Below are 27,900 nucleotides of genomic sequence, written 5' to 3' on the forward strand. Positions count from 1 at the left end.
GGTGAACAGGGGCCACACATTAAGAAGCTTGCCCATTTGCCTCGCCGCTTACCGGGACTCGAACCCGGCCCTCTCGATTGTGAGTCAAGCGTGCTAACCACTATACGTGTGTGTGTGTGTGTGTGTGTGAAAAGGTGAAGTATAAGGAGGTACCCTTGAAGAAATAATGGTTACCGCTAAAAATCCACGTTTTCTCTTATAAGCAAAGTTGAACTGGCACAGATGGCAGCACCATGCAGTCACCGTCACCAAGATTTTCTGAATAATTTTCTTAGGTCAATTATCTTTATACACACTTTTCGAATTTATATAAGCATATCTTGAATTAAACATATGATAAATACATTCCAATGTTCAAAGGAGACCAAGAGAACTTTCCTCAGACATATATACAGCCTAAAGCTCATGCAATGATATCATACATCAAAATCATAGAACTTATTTAATAATAAAGACCAAATAGGTAATCACTAATGAGATATCCTTCGCAGCCAGAATCCAAGGAATCTAGATGAACTACGGTGGTGGGAAAGACGGAAATAACTGAAGTTGTAGCACTTACTCCGATGACGTCGGGAAAGATACATTATAAAGCTACTATATATCTGGAAATCTTTCGAAAACTTAGTTCCTAACGTAGGCCTCAAGGAACATCATCCCAGAAGACGCCGCCTCTACTTTGTGAGGAGGTCGAGCTAGAAGAACGAGTTTTCCAGAGGGCGTTCACTCTAATCCATTAGAGTTTTACCTACAAGGGCACACACCTGGAAGCTATAGCTGTTCAATTCCCGCCTCCTCAGTTTCGAGGGCTCACTAATATATATCCCGATATCTTGAAGCACACGCTAGATGACTGGTTGGCATTAGTCGACCCAATCAGCTCACCCATGCCCCCCATAGCATAGGAGAGCAAGTCTCAACAGCAACTCTACTGTATACTGTATGTGAATACTCAACATCAACAGCAGAGTTGCCTGGTATCAGCGGAGGGCCGGAGGCTCACCTCAACTGTCGCAATAAAAAAAATAATAATAATGATAAATAAATAAATAAAATTAAAAGAATAAACAAATAAACAAATAAAATAAATAATAAATGAATAAATTCAACAAATTAAATAAAGTAAAGTAAATAAAGTAAGTTATCTTGAATGCTATAATTCATTTAGACATAGCAATGGCGACTGTTCCTTCACTATTTTCCTTGCATACATTAGTCGAATTCATCATAATCGCACCTCAAAATACTAATTGTAATAACGAAAATTTATGATAGATGTTATTGCGTATTGACATATACACACATTATTACGCATATTGTCTAAACTTTCAGAAAAAAAAATCTTAGGATAGTTACTGATATAAACACCAACACACAATGACAGCCATGTTGCCTTTACGCATATTATTTAAGTTATTTAAGACACGGACAGCGCACGGCAATTATCCAGGACCAGTTTTTGCTTCGTCAACGCCCCACCTTAAATGGGGAACTTTTTTTGTGATCCAGTCCTTGTAACGTCAAGTCCGGAGCACAACTTGTATGTACCTCCCTTAGCATTGTTTATCCTTTACATACTGATGCCTGCACAGTGCACGTGAGCACACACACACACACACACACACACACACACACACGTAGTTTTATATACATTATGTAGCCTACACCAGTGCAATACTAGCTATCACCGAAGAAAAAAAAACAAATACATCAGAACACAACAGTACTGACAAAATACATTGCCGTGTCTTATTCTACCAACTTATCCTATACTTGAGAAAATGTCGATCTTTGAAGCATGACCTTAACACCTGTGAAGCTCTTTTGCATTGGAAGTGTACCAAGTGTATTCAATCATACGAGGCCAGGTAGAAAGTAAGCAGTCACGTGCAGGAGCAGATCTTGTGTCCCATGATTGATCAGCTGATTAGAGAGCAACAGGGAGGACGGATATATTTCTAGTTTCTCTTATTTTCTCTCTCTAACTAACTGGTGTAGGCAATAGTCTTCGTTCAACATTGCCAAACAAAAGACTAGATGCAACAAGCCACAAACGCCCACGTGGGGAAAACAAAGGCTTATCCTCGTACAGGCAGGAATAAAATAATAAGTACAGGAAACCCGGAAGTGAGGTTGACTAGTCCTGTTGGAAAGACATAATACTGAAAGCCCGTTAGATAAAGGTATATTTTTACTAATAGGTAAGGTTATGTAATCCCCCGCCCCTTCCGCAAACCTTGGAGGAAAGGAACAAGTCACTAAATCATTGAAAATCACGCGAAACAGAATGAAAAACAAGGCCGGGAAGGAGCTGCCATCAACACGTCAAAATAAAACTCAACAAAATACACCGTTCAGAACCATTATAAAAGCTATACATTTCATGCACAATAAACAGGCAACACACAGGCACTAAAAAATCGAGGCACATTGAACATTTGTAAATAAACACACAAGTATTCAGATAGATTCGTATAGACCAGTCAATGGACGAACATCAACACTGAGCGATAGGAACTGGGAGGAGTGGGAGCCTGCTGATTCGTCCCTCCTCTTCCTCCTGTGTCCTTGTTGTCATTCCCTTTGCTTCCTTGTCTCTCTCAGCGCCTCCTAATACCCCTACTCACACGTACAGTGACACACATGCAAGTTAGTCATCTCTTTCACCTCCGCAGTGTGTAGACAGGTGTGTTTGAGGCGAGTTACCTGTGACGTGTTGGGAGGAGGGAAGCGGTACCTAGCTGGGTCTTCTTTTTTCTCTCTCCCCCCATCGTGTTTGGTGTCGTCCTTGGGTTACCTGGTTGGGTTCCTGTAGCTCCAGATCTGCGCAAATAGAGGAGATTCAGAACACCCAGTGGCGTCTCAGCCGCAGGTACGTACGTCATTCAGGAACTTAGGTTCATTTGACCACCTCATGATTTGCAAGTCTCGTCCTTCTCAGGGGAGGAGGTGACGCTGCGGGTGACAGGTGTGTGACGGCAGTGTCCTGGGCAGGTAACCACTACCAGGTTGTGTGTGTAGGTGGTGGGGGACGTGAAGGTTAGGTGGCAGGTCCTGGTAACCCAGTGGTGGTCTGCTGAATTAAAAGAAAAAAGTGCTATCATATCCTTGCACTAACCAGAAATTTACCTGTGAAAAAAAAAATGGTCTGTTTTCAGTGGCGTAGCCAAAGAGGGATGGAGGGACAGTGGCACTTTTTTGAGGTGACATTTTTGTCAGTTTTGTCATTAAGCTTGTGTGTGCTATTGATAATTAGGCTTAGGCCTGTAATTTTGCTACACGCAGGGCTGAGTTCATCTTTATACAATAAAAAATACCTAATTATATATATATATATATATATATATATATATATATATATATATATATATATATATATAAAATAATAGGAAAACTGTATAATCAAAATTACTATAGATTAATTTCAAGCAATTAGATGTGCTAGACAGATTTGTAATATAATTTTCTATGTGTAAAATGAGCTTTCAAGTTTTAATACTTTTTTTTTTTATGTTAAGGCCTAAAGCGCCTGTAGGCACACTTGAAGAGTGTATGGAAAGCGTTGTTCAGTTTCCACCCATTAGGGGTGCAGGCAGTTTTATTTATAGTAGTACCCATATTAGGGCCCATATCACCCCTGAAGCTCATCATGGGTGTAACCACCTAGAACTTGGGTATCATGGTGACAACATGTAGGTAACTTTAAACCACTCGACAAATAGCAAAGTGTTTAAGGCTGTACGTGGTGGGATTAGAACCTACGCGTGGACGTCTGCCCGATCCTACGCTCACCACCTTAACCACTACGCGATGTATTGTATAACAAATCTGTTCACACACCTGTCAACTCTCACACATCAAGCATTACACTTATGCATTTTACCTCCATCTCAATCTCACACACACTGCCTCTAAAAACTCACGCACTTTTACACATATTTCCCAAATATTCTTTTAACATGATAATTTCAAAGAAAAATTGTAAAACCAAATTTTCTGGATTATAAAATGTCTGCTTTCCTGCAGTTTGTAAGCCTTCACCTGATTGGAAACCTAAAATCCCTAATTTTCTGGCGGGCTTCACCCTCTACAACCCCCTAACCAAGACATCACTGTGGACTTGACAAGGGGCTGCACCCCTTGGACCCCTGCTTCTGACTTTTTGGGACTTCAAGAGGTTGACAGCTATGTGGTTAAACTGTACAGTACCCATGGTTAAGTTAGGTTTTAGTTAATTTCTTCAGCAATCTAATGGATGATTGCTACAAAACTCATGAAATCAAAATGCAAGTGCTTGACCTTCATTTTACTTGAATTCTCAGGAGTGCCAAAGATGGCTGGCAGCATCCAACTCTCACGGGAGGCACTGTGCGATGGGCTTGACCATCTGGCACTGCAGCAACTCAGACTGATGGACCATTTAATTCGGGTGAATAATTAATTCCTCTTACAGTTATTGTTCAACTGTCTTTACCTCTCAGGAGTCACAAGAATTCAATCCTCATTATGTGTATCGTTTAGATCAGTGGTTCTTAACTTGGGGTGCATCAGTAGTTTCCAAGGGGGATGTAAGCCCTTTGGAAAAGACAAATTTCTTCAATAATTTGTCATTCTCTTACCAAGAGTATGGTCAAGTAATGAAAAGTTTATGAAAATACAAGTTTCTTTAAAATCTAGGAGAGAATTATATTCACAGATCCACAGGGAATGAAGAGGGACAAATTCCTAGAAGGTATGTGGTAGGAAAAAGGTTAAGAACCACTGGCTTAGATGATATTTGCTATGCTTGCTTTATGTAACAAGTTTATGTATAAATTAATCAGTATCCTCATTGCTACTTCATTCTACAAATAGGAAGTGAGTGATCAGCATTTTTAATATTTTATTTAAGCATATTCATAAAAGTTGCATCTTTGTTTGTTGCACCAAGTTTGTCTTCAATAACATTATTGGTATGGTATCAAAATATTAATTTTATTTTGTTTTTAAGTGCAACATGATGTTGGAGGAGAAGATGAGGAGTGGCTACTTCCTCCTGAGCAAGACCCGCTACAGCATGGGCACCAATGCTGTCAGTTCCCTCCAGCTGCCCTCACCAGACTCAGAAACAGAGTCTCTGGCTAATGTGGTGACCAGCCCTGTGTTTTTAGAGGAATACAAAGGAGACATAATGTACCACACAGTCGATGTGAACTTCAAAGACCCAATGACACCCCTACCAGAAGAGGAAGAGGAAGAAATATTTGAAACCCAGAAGAGTAAGAAAAAAGGCACAAGGAAAAGACAGACTGCAGATAAAAAGGAACAAATGACAGATTGTGACAACAGTATACTTGAAAATGACTCTGAGAAAAAGACCTCAAAGAAATCCAACCGCAAGTCTGTAAATCGTGATCCCATTCGCTGGTTCTCTGCCCTCCCACAACAGTCACTGAGACAGGCACAGCAAGACTTCAAATCATCCATCTCCCTCATTGCTGAATGTGCCACAATCCAGTCTAAGTTAAGAACTATCAACAAAGAGTACAGTCGCCTTCAGGAGATAAAGAATAAGGTGGATGGAGGAGAAAAGGAGGAATAGCAGGCACCACATGTATATAGATATATGCATATATATTTTTCTACTGCAGTTTTATACTTGGTATCATTTCAACATTCCAGACATAGTGTACATTTACTAATCATTACTATACATGGTAAATTCAGCTGCTTGATATCTATATACGTGATGCCTAGTAATTGTTACATAATACTCATTAGGGAACATTGTTAAGTGAGGTACAAGTGACAGAAGCTCAATTGTTTTTATGGCAGGTCTTCATATTGAGTATAGTTTGGCGACCTATGCATGGGATTGTCAATGGTGATTGACACACTGGAGTGTCAAATCACATTTAAATAAAAGGCTAAGGGAAAAATTACCCCTTTTAATGATAAACTCATCAAATCAGCGTCAGAATTAACAAGATCCACACATCACAATAAAAATAGAGAAATTTTTAGAATAATTACAAATACAGTACAGTATACCCCACTATTTGCAGAAATTATGTTCCTTCCCCTCCCATGAATCCTGAAAATCCGTGAATTATTGATGCAGTATTAAAATGCCTATGTATAATATATACGCTAAAATATGCTTCCCAAACACATTCTAAAGACAGTCTTACTCACTCATTAATACAGTAATAATGTAGTAAAATATGTACATAGTAAATTCAAAAAAATTGTACTCACCAATATATATTTTTTTTTGTAGCATTATAGGGTGTAAATAATACAGGGGTACAGTAGCAATTATACAACACACCAAAAACTCGAATTCAAACAATCACATTGAAAACCCGCATGAGAGAGAGAGAGAGAGAGAGAGAGAGAGAGAGAGAGAGAGAGAGAGAGAGAGAGAGAGAGAGAGAGAGAGAGAGAGAGAGAGCTGTTTAGCATCTCACACATTGAGATGCTTGTGACATCAGGTCGTCTGCAGCCAATCAGCAAGGAGAAACGAAAGCTCGAAACTGACATTATTTCAAAATTATTTACCAGTTAAACTATATCACTTTTCAAATTTTTTATTTCATATTAACTGACAAGTTATTCTAAAATTATTTACCAGTTAGGGTGAATGTGAGCGATTTTCTGCTAAAAAATGGCCTAAGAAATTCACAAAATTGCTGAGAAAAAAAAAAAAAATAAAATAAAATAAAAAAATCCGCAAGAAAGCGGGGCCGCAAACGATGAACCAAGAATGGGTGAGGGTATACTGTATCTATATCAACATAAAACAGCAAGGAAGCATTTATGTCAACTATCTCTGTATATCTGGAGTAGATAAGCTATTCAGTGCAAGGGACACATGTCAAAACCCACAATTTTATACCATCACAGTATATTAACCCAAAATAATTATTTAAATAGAGAGGAGGAAAAAAAAAAAAAAAAAAAAAAACTAATGATTGATATTTTAAAGTACTGCAGAATATTAGCATGTAATGCACTTTGGAGCCTTACATGAAACACACTGAAGACAAAACAACAGTCTACCTATGAGGTGAGAGAATATTGGCTAGTCTTCACTATTTCAATTCCCGCAGAGTTTCTGAAGCTGTGTAAAATCACCAAATAGTAACCAGAACAAATACACAGCAGTGATTCCCAGGATTCTGCATGTAACTGGAACCTCTTGGAGCAGGAGGCACCACCCAATCACCACTGTTAAGAACAAACATGAGTATTACGATAAAGACAATGGAATCTCAATTTAACACATTTCTACAATATATTATCAGCACTACTTGATCTACAAAATCCCAGGTTGGGATTCGGTGTTGGATTTCAGTCATCATAGGTAAATTTTATGGTCTGAGAAGCTTTACAAGCATTTTTTTTTTTTTTTTTTTACCCATAAAACTTGCCCTTAATGGAACAGAAGTCTTCATGATTGAGGTGTGTACATCGATCAACTGTACCCATGCTGAAAGTGAGGAAAATACTTTATCACATGGCACAAGATCATTGGAAAGAAAATACAGTCTTGCTTTCAGGTAAGAATTTCTCCATTTATGAATCAGGTGACGAAAAATGGTCATCATAAAAGTGCATTATCATATAAAAAAAAAATATGGATACTAAAATCACTATAAATCACCATTGTGCTCCCGTGGAATATCTGCACACACCACAAAATATCCATTCCCTAATAGCTCCCATCCAGTCAATTCCAAATTACTTGCCACTACACGTCACAACAACAGCTGCATTGCTCCTGGAAAGAAAGGAAAAGGCAATAAAGAACTGATCCTGAACAGTGTGGCCCAAGTGTTAGACCAACTCAAACTAACAGTGAGAGTTCTACTTCAGCTATATCAGAGCGAGTTAATTACCATCATGTTTATATCACAGCAACATACAGAAAAGCTATCAACTTACTACTCTGAAGTATTGGCTTGCCAGGAACTTGGTGAATGTGCTGCCTCTGTGAGTGAATGTAGCTTTACACTGCAGATCACTCCACTTACAGCTGTACTGTTCCTTGAAAAAAGAGAATGCACTTTGAGATTTTAATCAATAAAGAGATCAGACTGATTCATCATAATTAATCAGGGAGAGAGTTCAACTTCAGCTCTTATCAGCACAAGTTGATTTTTCATCATGCTGGTTTAAATCAAATTAACAGAGAGAACAACTTAACTCACCAAACACTGAAGCAAGTAACTGGCCACTGAAATGCTGGTTTGCACAGAGAACCTGGCTGACAAACTACCCTGTGGATAAATACAGTTCGTCAGTAACGCTCACCATAGCACACTTTAAAGAATGATAATGTTAAGCTATCAGCAAAAAGAAATTTCTTCAGCATTTCAGGTTTCAAGTGTCAAAACATCATGGTGTTGCAGCAAATAATACTTTCATAATCAAATGCTTCAAATTTGGGAGATGTACTGTACATCATACTAACCTCTGTCATACAATTGTATGGCACTGGGAAGACCTCCATACTGTACAGTACCCAACTATGAAGTACGATACTGGAGGAGAACCTGGCTGACAAACTTCCCCTGTGAATAAATACAGCTGGTCAATAACACTCACCATAGCACACTTCAAGAATGATAATGTTCAGCTATCAGCAAAAAGAAATTTCTTCAGCATTTCAGGTTTCAAGTGTCAAAACATCATGGTGTTGCAGCAAATAATACTTTGATAATCAAACGCTTCAAATTTGGGAGATATACTGTACATCATACTAACCTCTTGTCATACGAGTACAAGGTGCTGGGAAGAGCTCCATACTGTACAGGACCCAACTATGAAGTACATGATGCTGGATATGAGGTACCAATGCTGTAAGTTCCCTCCAGCTGCCTTCACCAGACTCGGAAACAGTCTCTGGGTAATGTGGTGACCAGCCCTGTGTCCCTGAAGGGCTACAAAGGGGACATAATGTATCACACAGTCAATGTGAACTTCAAAGACCCAGTGACTCCCCTGCCAGAAGCAGCAGCAGAAAAGTTTGCAGAGAACCTGGCTGACAAACTGCCCCTGTGAATAAATACAGCTTATTAGTAACACTCACCATGGCACCTCTGATGGAATTATAAGGTTAAGCTATCAGCAAAAAGAAATTTCTACAGCATTTCAGGTTTCAAGTGTCAAAACATCATGGTGTTGCAGCAAATAATACTTTGATAATCAAGTGCTTCAAATTTGGGGGATGCACTGTACATCATACTAACCACTGTCATACAAGGCACTGGGAAAAAGAGAGATCAAGAGAGGGAGCTATCATATCCATCTACACACAACTTGGCCATACCTGACGGGTCTCCTGATGGATGAAATACAAATCTTGGATCTACACGAACATTGTCCAACCTGAAATATTCATCCACAAAATGAGAGGAGCAAGGTAGGAATACAGCAAAACATCTGTTCACATGTTTCAGCACTCATCCTCTACATTCACTCCCAGCTTAAGCGGGATTCAGAGTTGGATTATTTGGTCATCATTCAACATTAACAAGACACCAATAGCATCAAATTCTTCCTATGCCTGACTTACTTTCAATAGAAAATGGTATCAAGATGGAAATAACATTCAGGTAATTTCAAAGCTGAACTCACTTGCAATATGTGATGTTAAAAGCTGGGTGACTCCAGTTTCTCAGTGGCCAGTAAGATTGGTGCCATACAACCTCAGTGTGGCAGCAGCTGAAATGCAAAGTCGTCGTCTTTGTTGTCATCAACCAAACTGTAAAGATAACATGGGAGATTCAAGAAACACAACAAGTTCCATAAAAGGTGCTTCTCCACTAATAATTCAGCCACCAATGAAAAATGGTCACCGTAGAATGATTTCCAACCTTCTCCAATTTATTTGGTAAACCTTACCTTTCCAACATAGCAACCATGACAGCAGCACTTCAAGACAACTGTAAAGAAGCATAAAAATGAATCAAACAAAAGACTTGCCCAGCACAAGGTGTACATCTGTGTAAGGTTAACTCGAACCAATCACAAAGTACGTAAATGACTAGGATTAAAAGTTATCATAAATATTTGTTTTACATTTTGAGCACATTCAGTATCTTTCATCATTATAAAAACAAAATATTCACTTACCAGAGCATTACAGATTTGTAGCACACCACAACCATTCAGAAAGATCAACTCGAGTTATGCTTTATAACAAACACCATCATAACAAAACAATTTACTAGTATTATATATATATATATATACACACATTTTGTGATTTTGTACAAAAATTATAACATAATATTAACTTAAAATTATATTGGAATACGTACAGATTTACACGATATATTTGACTATAGCACTTCTCTCTAACCTGCTATACATATGACTGGCTGCCAGAAATCCTAATGAAATGCTTCTATTCAGGGACAGATGTGAAGCTACATCAGTGGCAGGCTTGTGTCTTGGGCTCATCTATACACCAATTCCTTTTGAAATAGAGCACTGAACACATAAGCCAGTCACCAAGGTTAAAAAAGGTAGTATCAACAATCTCATTTTTACATATAGTTATAAAGCCATCAATTTAATGCTGACTTTCTTCCTTCTTCTCTTTATCCTTGTCTTCAGTACCTGATGATCCACTGCTTTCTCTTTCTGAAGCCATCTATACCGAAAAAAAAAAAAAAAAAAAAAAAAAAAAAACTTAGTTAACAACCTGAACTTATTTGAACCTTAAGGAAACAAAGCACAATATTAAAGGTTTTAGAATACAGCAAGGCTTCATCACAAGATTCATGATAACTAACTGAAAATCAGTCTTACCTTCTTGTATGCCATCTCAAACAGCTTCAGTGATGCCTGCTGGAGTTCACCGACTTCCTTCTTGATTTCTTCTGGATCGGCAGAGTCCTTGTTCGCCAGAAGATCCTTCACCTTTGTAAGCCTTTCCTTTAACTTGTCACTCTGTAGAAAGCAAAATGCATTAAATACTGCAAAAATAATTACACATAAGATGGTAATAGTATTCAGGGAAATACAATGTAATTACCTCTTCTGCAGGAAGCTGGTCTTTGAACTCCTCCATTTTGCTTTCAGTGTCATGAATGATACTCTCTCCCTGGTTGATGGCCTCCACCACTTCCTTCTTCTTCTTATCCTCCTCAGCATACTGTTCTGCTTTCTTGATCATGTTCTCAATCTCATCTTTGCTAAGACCTCCAGAAGACTGGATCACAACTGCAATAACACAAAATTCAGTACTGGATGCATTTATATCCAGTCCTTTTTTCCCTCTAAGGCATCATAACACATTGTCAAAACAATGCTACAAAAATGCTGGCACTCACTCTGCTGTTCCTTGCCAGTGCCCTTGTCCCGAGCAGAGACATGAACAATGCCGTTGGCATCAATGTCAAAGGTGACTTCAATCTGTGGGACTCCACGAGGAGCAGGAGGAATGCCAACCAAGCTGAACTGTCCCAGAAGCTTGTTATCACCAGCCATTTCTCTCTCTCCCTGGTGAACCTTAATCTCTACCTGTGTCTGGCCATCAGCAGCTGTGGAGAACACCTGAAACACACAATGCAAACAATGTCATGACTTAACTCTGACAAAAGCATCTCTATACCCAACCAGATTACCTTCCTTTAGTATTACACAACACAAGAACTCACTTGTGACTTCCTGGTGGGAATGGTCGTGTTTCTGTTGATGAGCTTAGTCATCACACCTCCCAGGGTCTCAATACCAAGTGACAGCGGCGTGACATCCAGCAGCAACACATCTGTCACATCGCCTGCCAATACACCGCCCTGGATGGCAGCGCCCACAGCCACTGCCTCATCGGGGTTCACCGCCTTGCTTGGAGCACGGCCAAATATTTCCTGCACCATTGAGATGACCTTGGGCATACGAGACATTCCACCAACCAGGATCACCTCGCCTATCTCTGACTTGTTGCACTCTGCATCCTTGATCGCCTTGAGGCATGGGTCAACGGTGCGTTTGATCAGCTTGTCCACAATGCTTTCAAACTTGGCTCTTGTCAGCTGAAAGAACAGTTTGCTATCAGTATGACATTAGCCATAGATAATGCCAAAGCAAATCAGTCTTCTACAAAAGGAAATTGGCATCAAATATGAGAAAAACACTAGTAAAGGAAAAGAATACTGTTAATCATTCATTGAAAACAGTAAATTGTGTCAGAACCCGCAAAACTAAGTCAGCTCACATGAACTACTCAGGTGAAGAATCCTTTTTTTGATCTGTGATGCATTAAAACCAAATATGTGATATCAGCACATAATGGGGAAATTGCATCAAAACATCTATGCTTCCATAATTCACTAATAGTGAACAACAGATTCTGGCCAACCTTAATGTCTATACTCATCATTAAACCAACAAAGATCTGAGGACATCCATCACAAAGAAAATAGAGGGAAAGGCAAGATTGGGTTAAGGGAGAGAATTGTGGTAGAACTGTAAAGGATGGGAGTAAAAAAATAAATTAAAAAAAAAAATAATAATAATAATAAAATAAAATAAATAAATAAATTAATTAATTAATAAAAAATAAATAAATAAATAAATAAATAAATAAATAAATAAAACATAAGGATAGAAACCACCAGACTACTCATACACGAAACTAATCCAGTATTATAATGACAAAAGACACTCATAACACTTCTGAAAGGCAGTAATACAAACCATATCTCATTATCATTAACCAGATCATTTGGAGGATAAAAGAAAACCATCTACAAGAGCATACACCACTTCCATCACACACTCCAAGCCACAACCCTGACAGATCTAAGAATTGAGAGTGAGTGACTACCAACCTTATACATCATGTGCTTGGGTCCAGATGCATCCATGGTCAGGTAGGGGAGGTTAATGTCAGTCTGGTTGGAGGAGGACAGTTCAATCTTGGCCTTCTCAGCAGCTTCCTTCAGCCTCTGCATGGCCATAGTGTCCTTGGTCACATCCACACCTTGCTGCAACAGAGATCACTCACCAATTAGCAACCAAGTTACTGTAATGGTTGCTTCAATTATGCAAAATATAAAGCACTGTATAGACGAAGGAAGGTTGAGTAGCTATGCCAAGGAAAAATGAAATGACAGGTGCTGGATGGCAAAACAGCCAAGAAAGACAATAAGATGGAGGAGAAAATGAAAGAATACGATCATGTAAGTACAACAAACTAGTTTCATCTGGTCTCTAAAAGCCAAGAGCCACAAGACTAGCCATTATACTAACCTCCTTCTTGAATTCACCAGCAAGGAAGGTGACAAGATGCCTGTCAAAGTCCTCACCTCCCAGGAATGTATCACCATTGGTAGACTTCACCTCAAACACTCCCTTCTGGATCTCAAGAATGGAAATATCAAAGGTTCCACCACCAAGATCATACACTCCAATACTGAAAGACAGGAAGAGATACTAAATACACAAAATTTACGCATGGCTAAAAAACTACTATTCCAGAGCACACTGTGTCACCCAAAGGTTCATAATGCTACTCACATCTTGTCTTCAGTCTTGTCCATGCCATAGGCCAGTGCTGCAGCAGTGGGCTCATTGATGACTCGCAGCACATTCAGCCCAGAAATCTGACCAGCGTCCTTGGTGGCCTGAGATGAAAGAGTTTGTGTTGACTTTGGTTACAATATCCAGTTCACAACACTAATGACACAGTACAATATCTTTTCCAAGCATTTACAGGGAGGTAAAGGAGGATTAGACGAGCTTATTGTCTGGCCTATGTAATATTTAGAGGTGACAACTGAATGAGACTCGGGAAGATGTACCAAATAGCTTATTAGTTACTAGAATTTAAAAGCGATATCAGCAAAATTAACAGAATAAAAGAAGAGTTCAATCAAGTGTCCTGAGACCAGAAAAGGAACAGCCTATTAAGATCTGCCCAGCTGAGGTCTCAATATGCTCTCTGATGTTGAATAAACCACAGTGTCACCAAAACAAAGTGGGGAATAGGACATCAGGACATGAACTACTTGAACACCTCACACTCCTCACCTGTCTCTGGGAGTCATTGAAGTAAGCCGGCACAGTGATGACAGCATTTTTCACGGGGGTGTTGAGATATGCCTCACCGGTCTCCTTCATCTTGGTGAGGACAAAGGCTCCAACCTGAGATGGGGAGTACATCTTGCCATCGTCTGTCTGTACCCAGGCATCTCCATTACTGGCCTTCACTATCTTGAAAGGCACTGTCTCCCTACAAGGCAAACCAGAGCCATTACAACTTTATAAGGGCAAACCAGAACCATCACAACTTGAGAATAGTAAACTGAAACCATTATAACTTGAGAAAGGCAAACCATAGCCATTACAACTTTAGAAAGGAAGACCAGAGCCATTACAACTTGAGAAAGACAAACCAGAGCCATCAACTTAAGAAGGGCAAACCAGAGCCATTACAACATGAGAACATAAGAAAATAAGGGAAGCTGCAGAGCACGATCAGGCCTACACGAGGCAGTCCCTGTAAGAAACCTATGTGCGTATTCTTCCATAAATTTGTCTTCTCTTAAAGCTCTCCAATGACTCCACACTAATTACTAGATTAGCAAATCTATTCCATTCATTAGCTAAACTATTTGCTGAATAACAAATGATTGTAATATTCAAAGAGAGGCAAAGTGGGAAGGAATAAGAATGGATTTAACTGTCTATCTGGTTGATACAGAACACCTCACACTCCTAATAGTAAAAAGAAAAAAGATAGATAAATAAATAAAACAAATACCAATCAACAATGCTAGATACAACAGGGATAATACAAGGCACCAGGAAACATGATTTACTAGAAAACTAAGATTCAAATAGTCTAAATCACCATGGGGTCCTTTTGTATCTCAGAAGTGTAATCAAATTACCTTATGTGAATAAAAACATACATGCAGTTCAACTTTCACTTCAGCTTCCTGCCTTCTCCTACCTGTCCTTGACGATTTCCTCGTCATCGTATCTCCGGCCAATGAGTCGCTTTGTGGCATAGAAGGTGTTCCCTGCATTGGTGACTGCCTGACGCTTGGCCTGAATGCCCACCAGACGCTCCCCATCTGAAATTTTGACACTGGTTACCCAGAATGCCTCACTATTACTATAAATATCTAAGAATATCAATCATAGTCTATATTTTAAGATGGCCACTGGGTCTCGGCTTGGGATGAGAATGTGTACTGTCAGAGCAGGGAAAAGCAACACCACAGCATACTTCTTCAGAGCAAGACAGGCCAGCTTAATCCCTTCAACACTGGGATACATTTTCACCTTGTGATTTGTGTACAATTAGTCCATTTTATGGATCTATGAAGGTCAGAAAATTAATGGCCACAGTCTTCACTATTTCAATCCCCAACATATTGAAGGTGTATAGAATCACCAAATAATAAACTGAATGAAAATGGAAATGCATCATGGTACTCAAGGGGTTAAGAAAGCCAGACTATAGTTAGAAGTTAACTTCCTTGCCCATATTTTACTTATTCACTGTCTATTTCATGGGTTTTAGAGATTATCTTTACTGTATTTGCCTATACGAACTTATGAGTTTTCATCAAATTCTTGGTTTGTAATGAAGTTACTCTAATCATTAGAGTAACTTCATTACAAACCAAGAATTTGATGAAAACTCATAAGTTCAAAGACCGTCCATTACTACGGTCTGCCTTGGTTACATTTAACTTATTTTAAGGTTGCCTATTGGAATTATGCAATTACTGTGCATTTATTGTGTTGCACAATTCTGCAGATTTAATAAGTGCAGCAAGCTCCCTCACCCTTAATAAACGCAACGACAGAAGGAATGGTGCATTCTCCCTATGTGTTGGTGATTTTGACTTATTTCAAGGTTGCCTATTGAATTATGCAATTACTAAGTTTATTGTGTTGCAAAATTTTGCAGATTTAATGAGTACAGCCAGCTCCCTCACCCTTAGTGAATGCAATGACAGAAGGAGTGGTGCGGTCTCCCTCTGCATTGGTGATCACCTTTGCAGTCTTGCCCTCCATGACGGCCACGCAGGAGTTTGTTGTTCCCAGGTCAATGCCGATCACTGCTCCCTTCACCCCATCGGACCTGCAGCCCATCACCCATGCATCAGTCACACACCAAACTGGAGGCACTTTGCTAGGCCTTTCTAACTACAACCTCTTAAATCTCAGTGTTTAAAGCTTCTCTTACATAACAAAACGCCCTAAATATATTCTAAGTACTTAACATTATTCATCTGTATTCAAGAGTCTTCTCCATAATAGTATATACACATATTGCAATGACATCTTTTTGGAATCATAAAATTTAACTTCAAGAAAATTTAGGCTTACTTGTATCTGGTCTGCATGTTGAGGGCATTGTGTTGGGCCAGCACCCCTTGCACTGAGCTCTGAAAACAAACAAATGCAACTCACACAAGAATGAAAGAATGGGGCCTAATGGGGCACACAATGATAAATTAGTGTACTAAATCAATCCATACCTGACCAACTGTTGTCAAAGAAACATTTAACCTCCCTTCTATACTGGGATGCATTTTTACCACGAGTTTTTGTTGTCATTAGACGATCTTATTTACACTATAGTAAGGTTCTATGGACATCGGAAGGTTAACAGTCTAGAATCTTCAGTATTTTAATCCCACATGAGTTTCTGAAGCTGTATAAAATCGCCTAATAGTGACCTGAATAAATAAGAAGACGTGTCACGGTACAGAATAGGTTATGGACACAGGAACACACTGGAGTTACACAAGTCAGCTAATTAGAGCACAGTGTGTCAAATAAAGAAATCTCCAGCACAAACAGAGGCACAAAGCAGGATTACACGCTGAAAATTGAGAAAAATTACCACATAGAAGAAAAAGATCGCCATGTGGACAGCAATGCATTGTAAATAAGGTAATGACAGAGAAAAGGTAACCAATCAAATAAATATACGTTTCAAAAGCCAAAGTAAGGACAAAAAACACAAGTTGCATCATATCAAATAAAATAAATAAAAAAAAATAATAAATTGCCAAGACTAAGCCAGGGCGTTCCATAAGAGCATAGATATACTCATGGGAGCTGGGCCATTTCAACAAACACACTTCATAAGCCACGGTAAAGACAAAAACATAAGCAGCATCATATTAAATCAAATTCAACACAAAACTAGCCTTGACTTGACCAGGAAACTGCATAAAAGCACAAATATACTCATGGGAGCTGGGCCATTTCAACAAACACAAACTAAACACCACAAAAAAAAAAACTTTAACCAAACACCACAATGAATATACACACAACAACCACACACGCCCAACAAACAGACCCAAAAATAAAAAATAACATAACTCAGATCGGGAGGGTGAGAATCGTCTGCAACCGGTGACCATTACAACAAAATACCTTTAAATCCTCTTAAAACACACAGAGCCGAAACAATGTATACCCTCACCTGTTGTAGGAGCTGCGCCACATTCTTCCTAGCACTAAGGGCACCGAGATTAGTGGCCAGACACCTTGCTTTGGACATCATGGTGGCAGAAGGTGGTGCGCGGGGACAGCGTCTGGCGATGTCCACGTGGGGCTCAAGACTGTGCTGGGACGCCGCTCTCCAGAACCTTCCCTCCCTGCTTGGTTCTTTTCTATCTTTTCCAACCCCCCAGCCTCGTTTTATATTCGTAGATCAGTTTTTTCAGGGTGGTTTAGCTTGATGATGTAGGATATTTGCCCCGTTTCATATTAGATGGCTGTGAAATCAAGCGGTTTGGTTTGTTTCGGTGGTACTGTAAATCTATCTACTTTTTTTTCTTTGTTGCGTAAGATTTCTCGGAACTGCTTATGATATTTGCCTCCTGGGTTTATGTTCAGTGGGTTTGTTCTTGAAATTAGGATGCTAAAAGTATTAGCTTTGTTTTACCTATTGACTAATGTGCCTTTTATATTATTTCGATGCAGTCTGTGTAAATTATTGTTGTTTTCTTCCTTTATTATTGCGTAAGACTCTACTATGCGTGTTACATATTCCTTCCCTGGTTTTGTATGTACAATATATGATCTGTTTCAGATTGAATTGTCTTGAAATTAGGCTGCTATGCTTGTTCCACTGCTACTTGTTCTCCTGTTCTCCTGTGTGAGATATTGCGTAAGATTCCGTATGCTGCGGTTACATATTCCCTTGCCGGTGTTGTATAACTAGCATATTTTCATATAAACTTTACACAATAGTGTATGGCTGTGATTCCTTGGTATATAGTATAATCGAGCTTGAAACTGATGAAAGCATCTCTCTCTCTCTCTCTCTCTCTCTCTCTCTCTCGAACAACCTACCATCTTTCTTAGCAGATTATCTTATCTGTATGTATACAAAAGATTCCGTAAGACCCATTTAAATTACGCTGGTTGACTTAAACCAGGGATTCTCAATTCTTCTCCTATATCACAATTAAATCCCCTTGGCCTGATCGAGGTATTGATCTCCAATTCGATCGCAGTCTAACCATGGTCTTTTGGCCGGGTTCGCTCAGTGTTTCTACTTTTAAAGGAAATTTCCTTGTTTTACTTGTTTTACTTCAATAAAAGTCTATAAGAAATACAGAAGCAAGCAGGGAGTTCAGTAGTGTATTTAAGATATTTTAAGGCCACTCACATGATTGATTGATTTATACATTTATTGTTTCCTAGTAATACCCCCTCCAAATTAACCCACACCCCGGCACCCAATGGTTTCTTGCCGCCACCCATCCATGTCAGTTTGTTATCGGGTAATTTGTTAGGTTGATAGATAGAGATAAAGATATATATATATATATATATATATATATATATATATATATATATATATATATATATATATATATATATATATATATATATATATATATATATATATATATATATATATATATATATATATATATATATATATATATATATATATATATATATATATATATATATATATATATATATATATATATATATATATATAGATAGATAGATAGATAGATAGATAGATATGAAACAGACAAAATTTTTAGATAGATAATTTGATAGACAAGAAGATAGATATTCATGAGAAAATGTATGTGCTCCTCTAATTATTATCAACTCACCCTGTCATAATGTCCAAAATATACATATATCAAGAATAGATCGAAACGATAGAAATAGAGAATGAAAAAAATATAGTTTGCCTTTCAGACACCTCGTTTTTCTTCTTTTCTCGCGGGGGAAGCAAACAGTTGTGTTACTCTGGCTTACTGTTTGGTCTTGCCACACACCCAAACACATCCATACATGCAGAAAACACACTGTTATATATCTTAAGCACTAGTAAACAAAGTCAAACATCCCTAACCACATCTAGAACATATATACATTCAAACACACATACACATTATATGCATTCACACACACACACACATACACACACACACACATACGGTAGCTCAGTGGTTTTTCTTCTTTTCTCGCGGGGGAAGCAAACAGTTGTGTTACTGTTAGGCTTACTGTTTGGTCTTGCCACACACCCAAACACATCCATACATGCAGAAAACACACTGTTATATATCTTAAGCACTAGTAAACAAAGTCAAACATCCCTAACCACATCTAGAACATATATACATTCAAACACACATACACATTATATGCATTCACACACACACACACATACACACACACACACATACGGTAGCTCAGTGGTTAGAGCGCTGGCTTCACAAGCCAGAGGACCGGGGTTCCATTCCCCGGCCGGGTGGAGATATTTGGGTGTGTTTTCTTTCACGTGTAGCCTGTTCACCTAGTAGTGAGTAGGTACGGGATGTAAATCTAGGAGTTGTGACCTTGTTGTCCCGGTGTGTGTTGTGTGCCTGGTCTCAGGCACACAACACGAAGATCGGAAATAATAAGCTCTGAGCTTGTTCCGTGGGGTAACGTCTGGCTGTCTCGTCAGAGACTGCAGCAGATCAAACAGTGAAACACACGCACACGTGAAGTGTTGGCGTATTCCCAGCAAGTTTTAGGTGCACCAATCCTCAAGACAAGAGTAAATCAACAATGCAAGACGAGTCAACATTACCACCTTCACCACAACCCTGCACAGTGCCTCATGTTCATCTGTTTAAGGTATTATAAAGACCATTTACTTATTTTTAGGTTTCCTTTACATATGAGAGTGAAAACAGGTCAGATATTGGTGCATCGAGTTAAACTTGGCACCGCTGCGGTTCCCGGATGTTGCCTACCCCTGGGCCCCGGCCTCTTCCCCCCACTCTCGCCAGCCTACCACAGTCTGTGGTTCCAATACTTTTTCCATATTTTTCTTAACGATGATATTACGCTTTCATAATATATCTTTATGGTTTCTGTAAATATTTTGTTGCCTTTGAAGTGTGTTCCGCGCCTCTGTTTGGTAAATGTGTGGCGTTTAGTGGCGTATTATAGATCAAATATGAACTAGTTTTACCGTCAAAATTGACTATTTCCCATTTGGAGAATTTTTTATTTCAAGCTATAGCCAGACTTTTATGGTATCAAAGAACCGAATATCCTCTTATGAGTGTGAAATCAAGCTAATAAGTCAAGTATGTGGATTCTGAAATGGTGTTTAATCCTGTTAAACTTTAACTTTATAATTCTTTATTTCATTTGTTTACGTTTCTACTTCACGGACTAGTTTGTTATAAAAATCCTCAAAAGATAGTTCAGACGCTGTAAAATGTGTCAAGATACCCGCCAAGTGAAAATGGCAGAATAAATTGACGTTTTAAGGAATCTTGAAAGTAAAAATGTTTTTTATACAATCAATGTAATTAATTTACACAAATCTTTAAAACTGCTTAGGCTGGAGATGTTTTTGTGTTTTGAATATTAATAAAATTATTTATCAAATTATGAAATGGCAAGCATTCGGCCGTGGCTTCGTTTTTTCTATAGGGCATTTTTCAAATTATTTACGTAATCTAGCCGAGTCACCCCTGCTCCCGTTCTCGCCGATAAGGTGATGACTCATCACAGCCCTGGGTTGGCGCGGCTCTCTTCCAAGCCCCCACTTCGTTAATATTTTGCCTAATATCTAGTGATCTCTACGTGTTTATGTGTGTTTCTAGTCTCGGATAGGAAGATGGTAGCAGTAAAAGGAGGAGAAATGGAGAAATAAGGGAAGGTGAGAAAGAAGGAAGGAGGAAGACGAGGAGTAGCTAAACCGCTATACATCTCTCTCCACTTCCTTAATATTATGTCTAAAATCTAATGTTTTGTGTGTTTCTATATCCAGGTGTGTAGATGTATTCAATAGAAGGAAGAAAAAGAAGAAAAGGCAGGAGGACGAAGAAGAAGGGAAAAGGAGAGCTCAAGAAGAGAAGGAGCCAATCCACAATATTTAGCTAAGTCTCCCTTGCAATCTTACCGTTCTTTATATTGCATTTTAGTTTTTGGGGTATACTTGGAGTGCTTTAAGTGTGTTTGGTAGTGTTACAGGGCGTTTTTATTGTTTGGTAGTGTTGTAGGATGTTTTAATTTTGTTTGGTGGTGATGTTGGGTGTTTTGGGTGTTATGAGTGTGTTTTCAATGTGTGTTACTATGTATATATATATATATATATATATATATATATATATATATATATATATATATATATATATATATATATATATATATATATATATATATATATATATATATATATATATATATATATATATATATATATATATATATATATATATATATATATATATATATATATACGGTAGATTTCATTAGGTATATTTCACATATCGTGAGTGTGGTGTGGAGGTATATTTAAGTGTGTTTGGCGGTATTTTGAGGGGTTCTATGGTGTAATATGTAATAAAAAATAAGCTTCGACACCTCTAGAGTCTCGCTCGCTCTCTCTCTCTCTCTCTCTGGCACAACCGGTTCACTGATATATTTGAATAAAACACTTTTTTCTTTAGTTTTACTATATAGTTGTATATATATATATATATATATATATATATATATATATATATATATATATATATATATATATATATATATATATATATATACATATATAATAAAGTGAATCAAGCAACACACAAGTGGGCGACAGCTAGGTCGGCGGCTCAACAGCTGATCACGACAACAATAACAATGTCAGACGCCGAGCACAGGTATTACCTTTCTGCTTGTTAATTCTCTGTTGTACTTCACTCTGGCCTACTACTTATGTGCATACGAGGCATCCGGCCTATGGAGGAGTGAGGCTCGTGGTTCTAGTGGCCCTAATGGCCCTAATGCTGGAAAGCACGAGTAATGAATGGTAATGGACGTGGTCTGTCCCAGCTTTTACTCTCGTCTGTTACCAAATGTCTATGTTTGTATTCTTCATGTACGCATGATTGTTTTCGGAGTGTGTTCATGGAGTAAGTTACATATTTACCGTCTTCAGTTAATTGTCTTATTAATTGAAAATTTTTTGGGACGTTGTGAAAGTACTGAGTACGTATACCGACCTTTCATTGGTGAAAACGTACTGCATACATGTACTTAAGTAGGTGAGTACATGTATTGTGAAAAAGAAAGCAATAAAAGATTAGTGTTCAATGATCTTGTTTCTTTTTGTGTCTGGTAATTGTGAGGTAAAAGGTAAGGCCTTTAGAGAATGGAGCAGTGTGTCACTCATAAAATTTGCTATCCCTTTTACTATTGCAAAGACAAAACTAAGTGAGACCTAAGGGGAGGAACTAGAGATAACTCAAACCCACTGACTTGATAATTTCCTGTGAGTGTAAGTGTAAACTTTTACATTTGCATTTCACAGGCCAATTGAAGAGATGTTTCTTTGCTGTGCTCTGAGATGGTATTTTGTATGTTGGCTGTGGTGGTGATCTACACAGGTTGTGTTTCAATTCACAGCACAGACTTGCTGGCTTTTCAGTTCTCAATGGAAGTAATGGGAATGCCTGCTATTACACAGCTGGTCACTCCATTCCACATAACATACATTAGTATCTTCTTTCAGATTTAATCGTAAATATTTGGTTCCTGAATATTGTATTTGCATATCTATACAAATGTTTTTTCTACTTCCAGGGATCCGTGCTCAAAAATTGCCATCATCCGTGAAGTGTATGACAGTGATTCTGCTCATGAGACCTTTGAGCTGGAGTTGGAGAGAGCCCTGGAGAGTGGCGTCCCTACCATTGTCATAGAGCCAACCACCCTTGGGGATGAGACAGCCAGATGGATTGCTGTTGGAAACTGCCTCCATAAAACTGCTGTTTTATCAGGATTTGGAGCAATAGTTTCAGGTATATAGTATTCAGCCTAACATTTTCTTTAATATATATGGATATTGCCTTCTGGGGTGTCTAAAATGTAGCTGTGCAGATATTTGTTATGTTATCCAGTTGTACTTCAAATTTAGAGGGCAGAATGTTAAGATCTCTAGTATCTATCTTAGTGCAGTACGGAGAAGTTAATGATGAAATCCTTTTCTCTGTTGGGGTGGAGGATATCATCTGTAGTAACCAAAGCACAAAATATAATGTGAGCTGATACATTACTCATTCCTTCAGGTCTGATTTGGCGAGACTCTGCATACGTCTGCATGCCTCTGGGCACCTTGTCGCTTTTCTGTACAGGTGTTTACACGGCATCATGGCAGTTTGACCCTTGCTGCAAGTACCAGGTGAGGTATAGTCTGCATTGTTTGATTCCTGAGTGTTCAGATTTACCATGTATTTATCTTTTGTTACATGAGGCTAAGATTCCTTTCAAGCAAGATGGCTTGGATAAGATTATCTCAGTGTGGGAATAAAAATCTTCATCTCTCTTTAGAGGGTTTGTATTTCAACATATGACATGTAGATTTATTACCTCTTCCTCTCTCTTTATTATAGTATTTAGCATAGGTCAAATGGTAAAGTGTCTACAGAAAACCTTGATATTTTCAACCTTAAAACTTAGTGTTGGAAGTGTATACAAGTCTTTGTGATCTCACTTTCAGGTTGAATATGACTCAGGGCATTTATCTCGCCTGCCCCTGCAATCCCTGTCTTCGGCCTCCCCTGTCGTACTGGTGAGGAGGGACGACTCTAAAAGAAAAATACTACATAGCTGTATATCTTTAGTCTCGTTTTCGTACTGTATGTGGAGACTTTATCAGGTATATAAATAGAATTATTGGTTCAGTATTGTTTATGTATTATCATAGTCCACACCTGAAATCAGCCAAGCAGATCATAAATGAATATTCCTTAGTAGAATATGACATGTACTGAGGACTGAGAGAGAGAGAGTGAGAAAGAGAGAATTGGAAGATGTGCGAGAAACATTATCATTATCTCTGTCATTTTTTCCTAACTAACTTGATTTCTTGATTTAGGGTCACTACCAAATTTAGGAGCTTCCCAAGTCCTTGCTCATATTCAGTAATAAATATATACTGTACCTACCTTGCTTTGAGTGTTGAACAAGTGTAGATGGCAGCAAACAGAGCCCTGGGAATTAGAAGGACTCAGATAATGTGCACAGTATATATATAGTAGGTATTGGTAATGTGTAAACATGCTGTGATGTTTGCATTTATTTTATATTTTCTGTGAACAAATCCAGGTCTGTTGTTTTCTCAAAGGAAGTTAATTGAAACTCATACTGTTACATACTTTAAAAAATATGGTAATTATCACTTATTGTATGTAATATAATGAATTTTTAACAAACTACTAATTTCCTCTATCTCTGATAAAGAAATTACAAAATTTATGTAAAATATCAGGCAAAGAAATTTTTTTGTTAATGAGTAATTATCAATGTTAAAAGGCTAAATAATTTCAGTCTGTATGCAGCAATGTTACACCTTGATGGAAGTATGTGCTAGACATCATGTGGCGTGGAACCTTAGACAGTGAATTTAAGCATAATGTTGAGCCAGGGACAAGAATATGACAGTAACACTTCCTGGGAAAGGAAAAAGGTAGTGCATTGAACTGCACGAGTTTGAAGCACTAAGCCACTGACTGAATGTGGTACTGAGGCTGTAATAGTTATGTAAGGTGAAGTATCTGTAGCTTGACTCAAGAGACATAATATTGAATGTGGAGGAGCTGTGCAAGGTAAGGCAGTGGAGGTGAGATAGCACCACCAAGACTTGTCAAAGAGGAAGTTAGATATGGGACATTACCTCTTGATGAAGAAAGGTGTGGGAGTGGAACCATCATTCCTTCAGGTGTGGGAGGCAGTGAGGGAGTGTACTGGTGTGAGGTAGACAATTCCTATCCCCAGACAGTACAGGTATTGAAGCACAATTGTTGTTCAAGGGTGAGTAAGTGCTATGCTGATGCTGCAATGACAAATTCTGTAAATTAAGTACTTCCTGTGCTGTAGTACAATGGACCAATTTTCTTTATTTTTTTATTTATTTATTTATTATTTTTTTGTATGTAGCGATATTTATAAATAAAAAAAATGGAGAGAAGCCTATCTGGAAAGAGGTACTACATAGGAAACTCATCCTTGTATTTGTTTTAAGTCACATTTTCAGTTTTAACATGTATATATTTTTATTTTGTAATGGATTAAATGTTATTCATTCAATATTTAGTATCATTTTACTTTTTATTTTTCTTATTTATACGCAGTTGTAACCATTTCTGGAAGATGGGTGGCTGTCTAGATGTCTAAACAGGATTGCTCCTGCTGTGGTTAGTCCGTTAAACCCTTCTGGCCTGCCAGTAAAGTGTAAATATGTGCAATATGAATTCAAATTATTCCCTTCTGCCACAGCTATGTTAGGGACAAATAGATAAGTTACCAATATGATCTATCAGGTATATGTTCAAAGAATCCTATTTTTCTGCAAATATGAGGAAAATAAACAACCCATGTCTTATAACACCTTTATTTTTCTTACCAATATTCATGACTGAAGACAATGCAGACTTGCATAAAATATTTACAATAAATTTTTCTACTAGAAATATACCTCAAACTTTGTGACTTTCATATTGACAAGAAAACATAGCAACAGTTTTCATATGTACAAATGTACAAAATACACCAACCCTCCAAAAATGAAGACATTTGCACCACAGGTCAGCCCAGGAACATCAGCAATAAAAGTCATACCACTACAGTAGAGCCGTTTGTTGCTCCACTGTCAGGACAACACTGGATGTTGCATCAAACAAGTGTTAGGGTGCTGTTCAAAACAATTCAATTTTTCTACCTGGAAACAAATCCAAAATGAAAAATTTGGCCTTTCACAATTTTACAGTTATTAGCATGATGTCCACTCATGGTTCTCATTTTGAAGATTCAATACTGAATTCACAAAGAAACTCAGTATTTGCCTTACAAAATATTTCTTCACGTAAGTACACATTTCTTCCATCTATCATGAATTTTATACAATACACTAGTTGATCCATGTCTACAAAATTAGAGTGCTAAAGAATAAATCATAAAAAAATAATAATTAAATGTAGAAACGAAACAAGAAAAAAGCACTAGACATGATGCACTTTACATAAACTCAAAAACCAAGAGATAACCATGAGACGGTTACAACCATTTCTCTTGACTACCCACCACTATATGACTAGTTGTGACTAAGCAAGTTTTCCCATCTAGTTTGCAAGATTTGGTGAGCTTCTGACTCAGATTGGACAGGAAGTATTGATGTGAAAGGAAAAGAGAACCAAGCCATTACTCGGCTGAAAGAATTGCTCTTCCCTGTGAGGAGGAGAAGGAACTCTCGTAACAACCTTGTCATATTTCAGTCGCCTTGACACGAGAAGTACAACGGTTACATGCACTGTTGTCATGTGGAACCCACTTATGCGTACATGGAAAAAAGAACACAACATAATGATCAATTACATTCTAGTTGGTCAGTTCACTATAGGTCTGCATTATGGACTGATGACGAACAAAAAGCTTATGTGAGTATGAAGTACAATATACATTCACTGTTTGTTGAATGATGATAGTCTTCCTGCCTGTCAATGGATAAACATGCAACACTAACTAAGCTGCTCTCTTTACATCTTCAGCAACAAAAACATTCTCAAGCACACTAACACTCAAACAAAAAGATATATTAAAAACGTTCACATCTTCATCAGTAACAGCAGAACAAGGATTTTTAAAGATGAAAGTGTTGATTTTAAAATGGTGATTGTTGTGGTTTGATGTTGTCAGATGAGAATTATGTATACGTATATAACATTGCCTTTGGGTTTGCATTTACTAGAATAGAGAAATTGTTAGTGGGAAACTTTTTATTGTCTCTTTCTGCGGGCATGCACATGTACACCCACACAGTCACTCACTCACACACACTAATAATAACTTAAAGTATTCAAACCCAACATGGTCTCTACATTGCAACAACTTTTATTGTAGTGTAATGCCACAATAGACTTTCAGATGGAAATAAAATAATTCAAAACAATAAAAAGTACCTATAATAATTTTTGTTTCTGAGTGGAGTTTTTCAGTAACCTCTATCTGTAAAGAATTCACTGTATTTATTTGAAGATCTGCTCGACCAAAACAAGCATAAGCAAAGTACATGATGAGTAATCTACAAGTACATCAGCTGTTGTGGATTGTGCTTGTATGAGTGTGTAGTTTGCACTATGTACTGTTGGAGGATAAGCAGGGTAAGTAGTATCATCCTGTCAACTATAAACTATAACATGTTTTGCCACTTTACCAAGTGGGCATCTGAGCCAGTGTATTTTTGTACGTACGTGTTCATTTGACCTAAGAAATTATCCACAATGCAGTTGTAAAGACCACGTCCACATATCAAGTGGTTAATATCCAGCAATAGAAATTTTCACATCCATTATCTAGTAGACAATACAATACATATATATCTCCATGTGTTAATATGAGCATTTA

General features: G+C 37.9%; 3 protein-coding genes and 1 long non-coding RNA gene across 7 annotated transcripts; 2 read left to right on the plus strand and 2 right to left on the minus strand.

The window, feature by feature from the left end:
- Positions 1-2,488: 2,488 nt before the first annotated feature.
- LOC123519557 (coiled-coil domain-containing protein 115-like) lies at positions 2,489-5,918 on the plus strand. 4 transcript variants are annotated; one of them, XM_045280970.1, is made up of 4 exons: positions 2,489-2,872; positions 4,027-4,177; positions 4,323-4,429; positions 4,991-5,918. In XM_045280970.1, exons 3-4 carry the CDS (start codon positions 4,334-4,336, stop codon positions 5,579-5,581), a joined length of 687 nt encoding a protein of 228 aa, XP_045136905.1. In that variant the 5' UTR covers positions 2,489-2,872; positions 4,027-4,177; positions 4,323-4,333; the 3' UTR covers positions 5,582-5,918. The 4 variants fall into 4 exon arrangements, with proteins under 4 accessions (XP_045136905.1, XP_045136908.1, XP_045136907.1 ...); XM_045280973.1 differs by lacking the exon at positions 4,027-4,177 and having other exon boundaries at positions 2,489-2,686; XM_045280972.1 differs by lacking the exons at positions 2,489-2,872; positions 4,027-4,177 and adding an exon at positions 2,945-2,968.
- Positions 5,913-9,572, minus strand: LOC123519559. Its single transcript, XR_006679052.1, has 8 exons — positions 9,314-9,572; positions 8,749-9,039; positions 8,456-8,555; positions 8,193-8,261; positions 7,927-8,028; positions 7,646-7,762; positions 7,400-7,471; positions 5,913-7,209 (listed from the first exon to the last, which is right to left on the minus strand). It is a non-coding gene; the product is annotated as an uncharacterized LOC123519559 (long non-coding RNA).
- Positions 9,573-10,197: 625 nt separating this feature from the next.
- Positions 10,198-17,608, minus strand: LOC123519556 (stress-70 protein, mitochondrial-like). Its single transcript, XM_045280969.1, has 13 exons — positions 17,453-17,608; positions 16,342-16,400; positions 15,948-16,093; positions 14,951-15,074; positions 14,026-14,227; positions 13,513-13,619; positions 13,246-13,408; positions 12,825-12,980; positions 11,652-12,026; positions 11,325-11,547; positions 11,027-11,214; positions 10,801-10,941; positions 10,198-10,642 (listed from the first exon to the last, which is right to left on the minus strand). Exons 1-13 carry the CDS (start codon positions 17,531-17,533, stop codon positions 10,562-10,564), a joined length of 2,046 nt encoding a protein of 681 aa, XP_045136904.1. The 5' UTR covers positions 17,534-17,608; the 3' UTR covers positions 10,198-10,561.
- Positions 17,609-22,078: 4,470 nt separating this feature from the next.
- On the plus strand, positions 22,079-25,587 carry LOC123519558 (transmembrane protein 11, mitochondrial-like). Its single transcript, XM_045280975.1, has 4 exons — positions 22,079-22,160; positions 23,083-23,300; positions 23,568-23,680; positions 23,999-25,587. The coding sequence occupies exons 1-4, from the start codon at positions 22,141-22,143 to the stop codon at positions 24,167-24,169; spliced, it is 522 nt and encodes a 173-aa protein (XP_045136910.1). The 5' UTR covers positions 22,079-22,140; the 3' UTR covers positions 24,170-25,587.
- Positions 25,588-27,900: the final 2,313 nt, after the last annotated feature.

This window comes from Portunus trituberculatus, chromosome 45, assembly GCF_017591435.1.
Source record: "Portunus trituberculatus isolate SZX2019 chromosome 45, ASM1759143v1, whole genome shotgun sequence".
NCBI lineage: Eukaryota > Metazoa > Arthropoda > Malacostraca > Decapoda > Portunidae > Portunus > Portunus trituberculatus.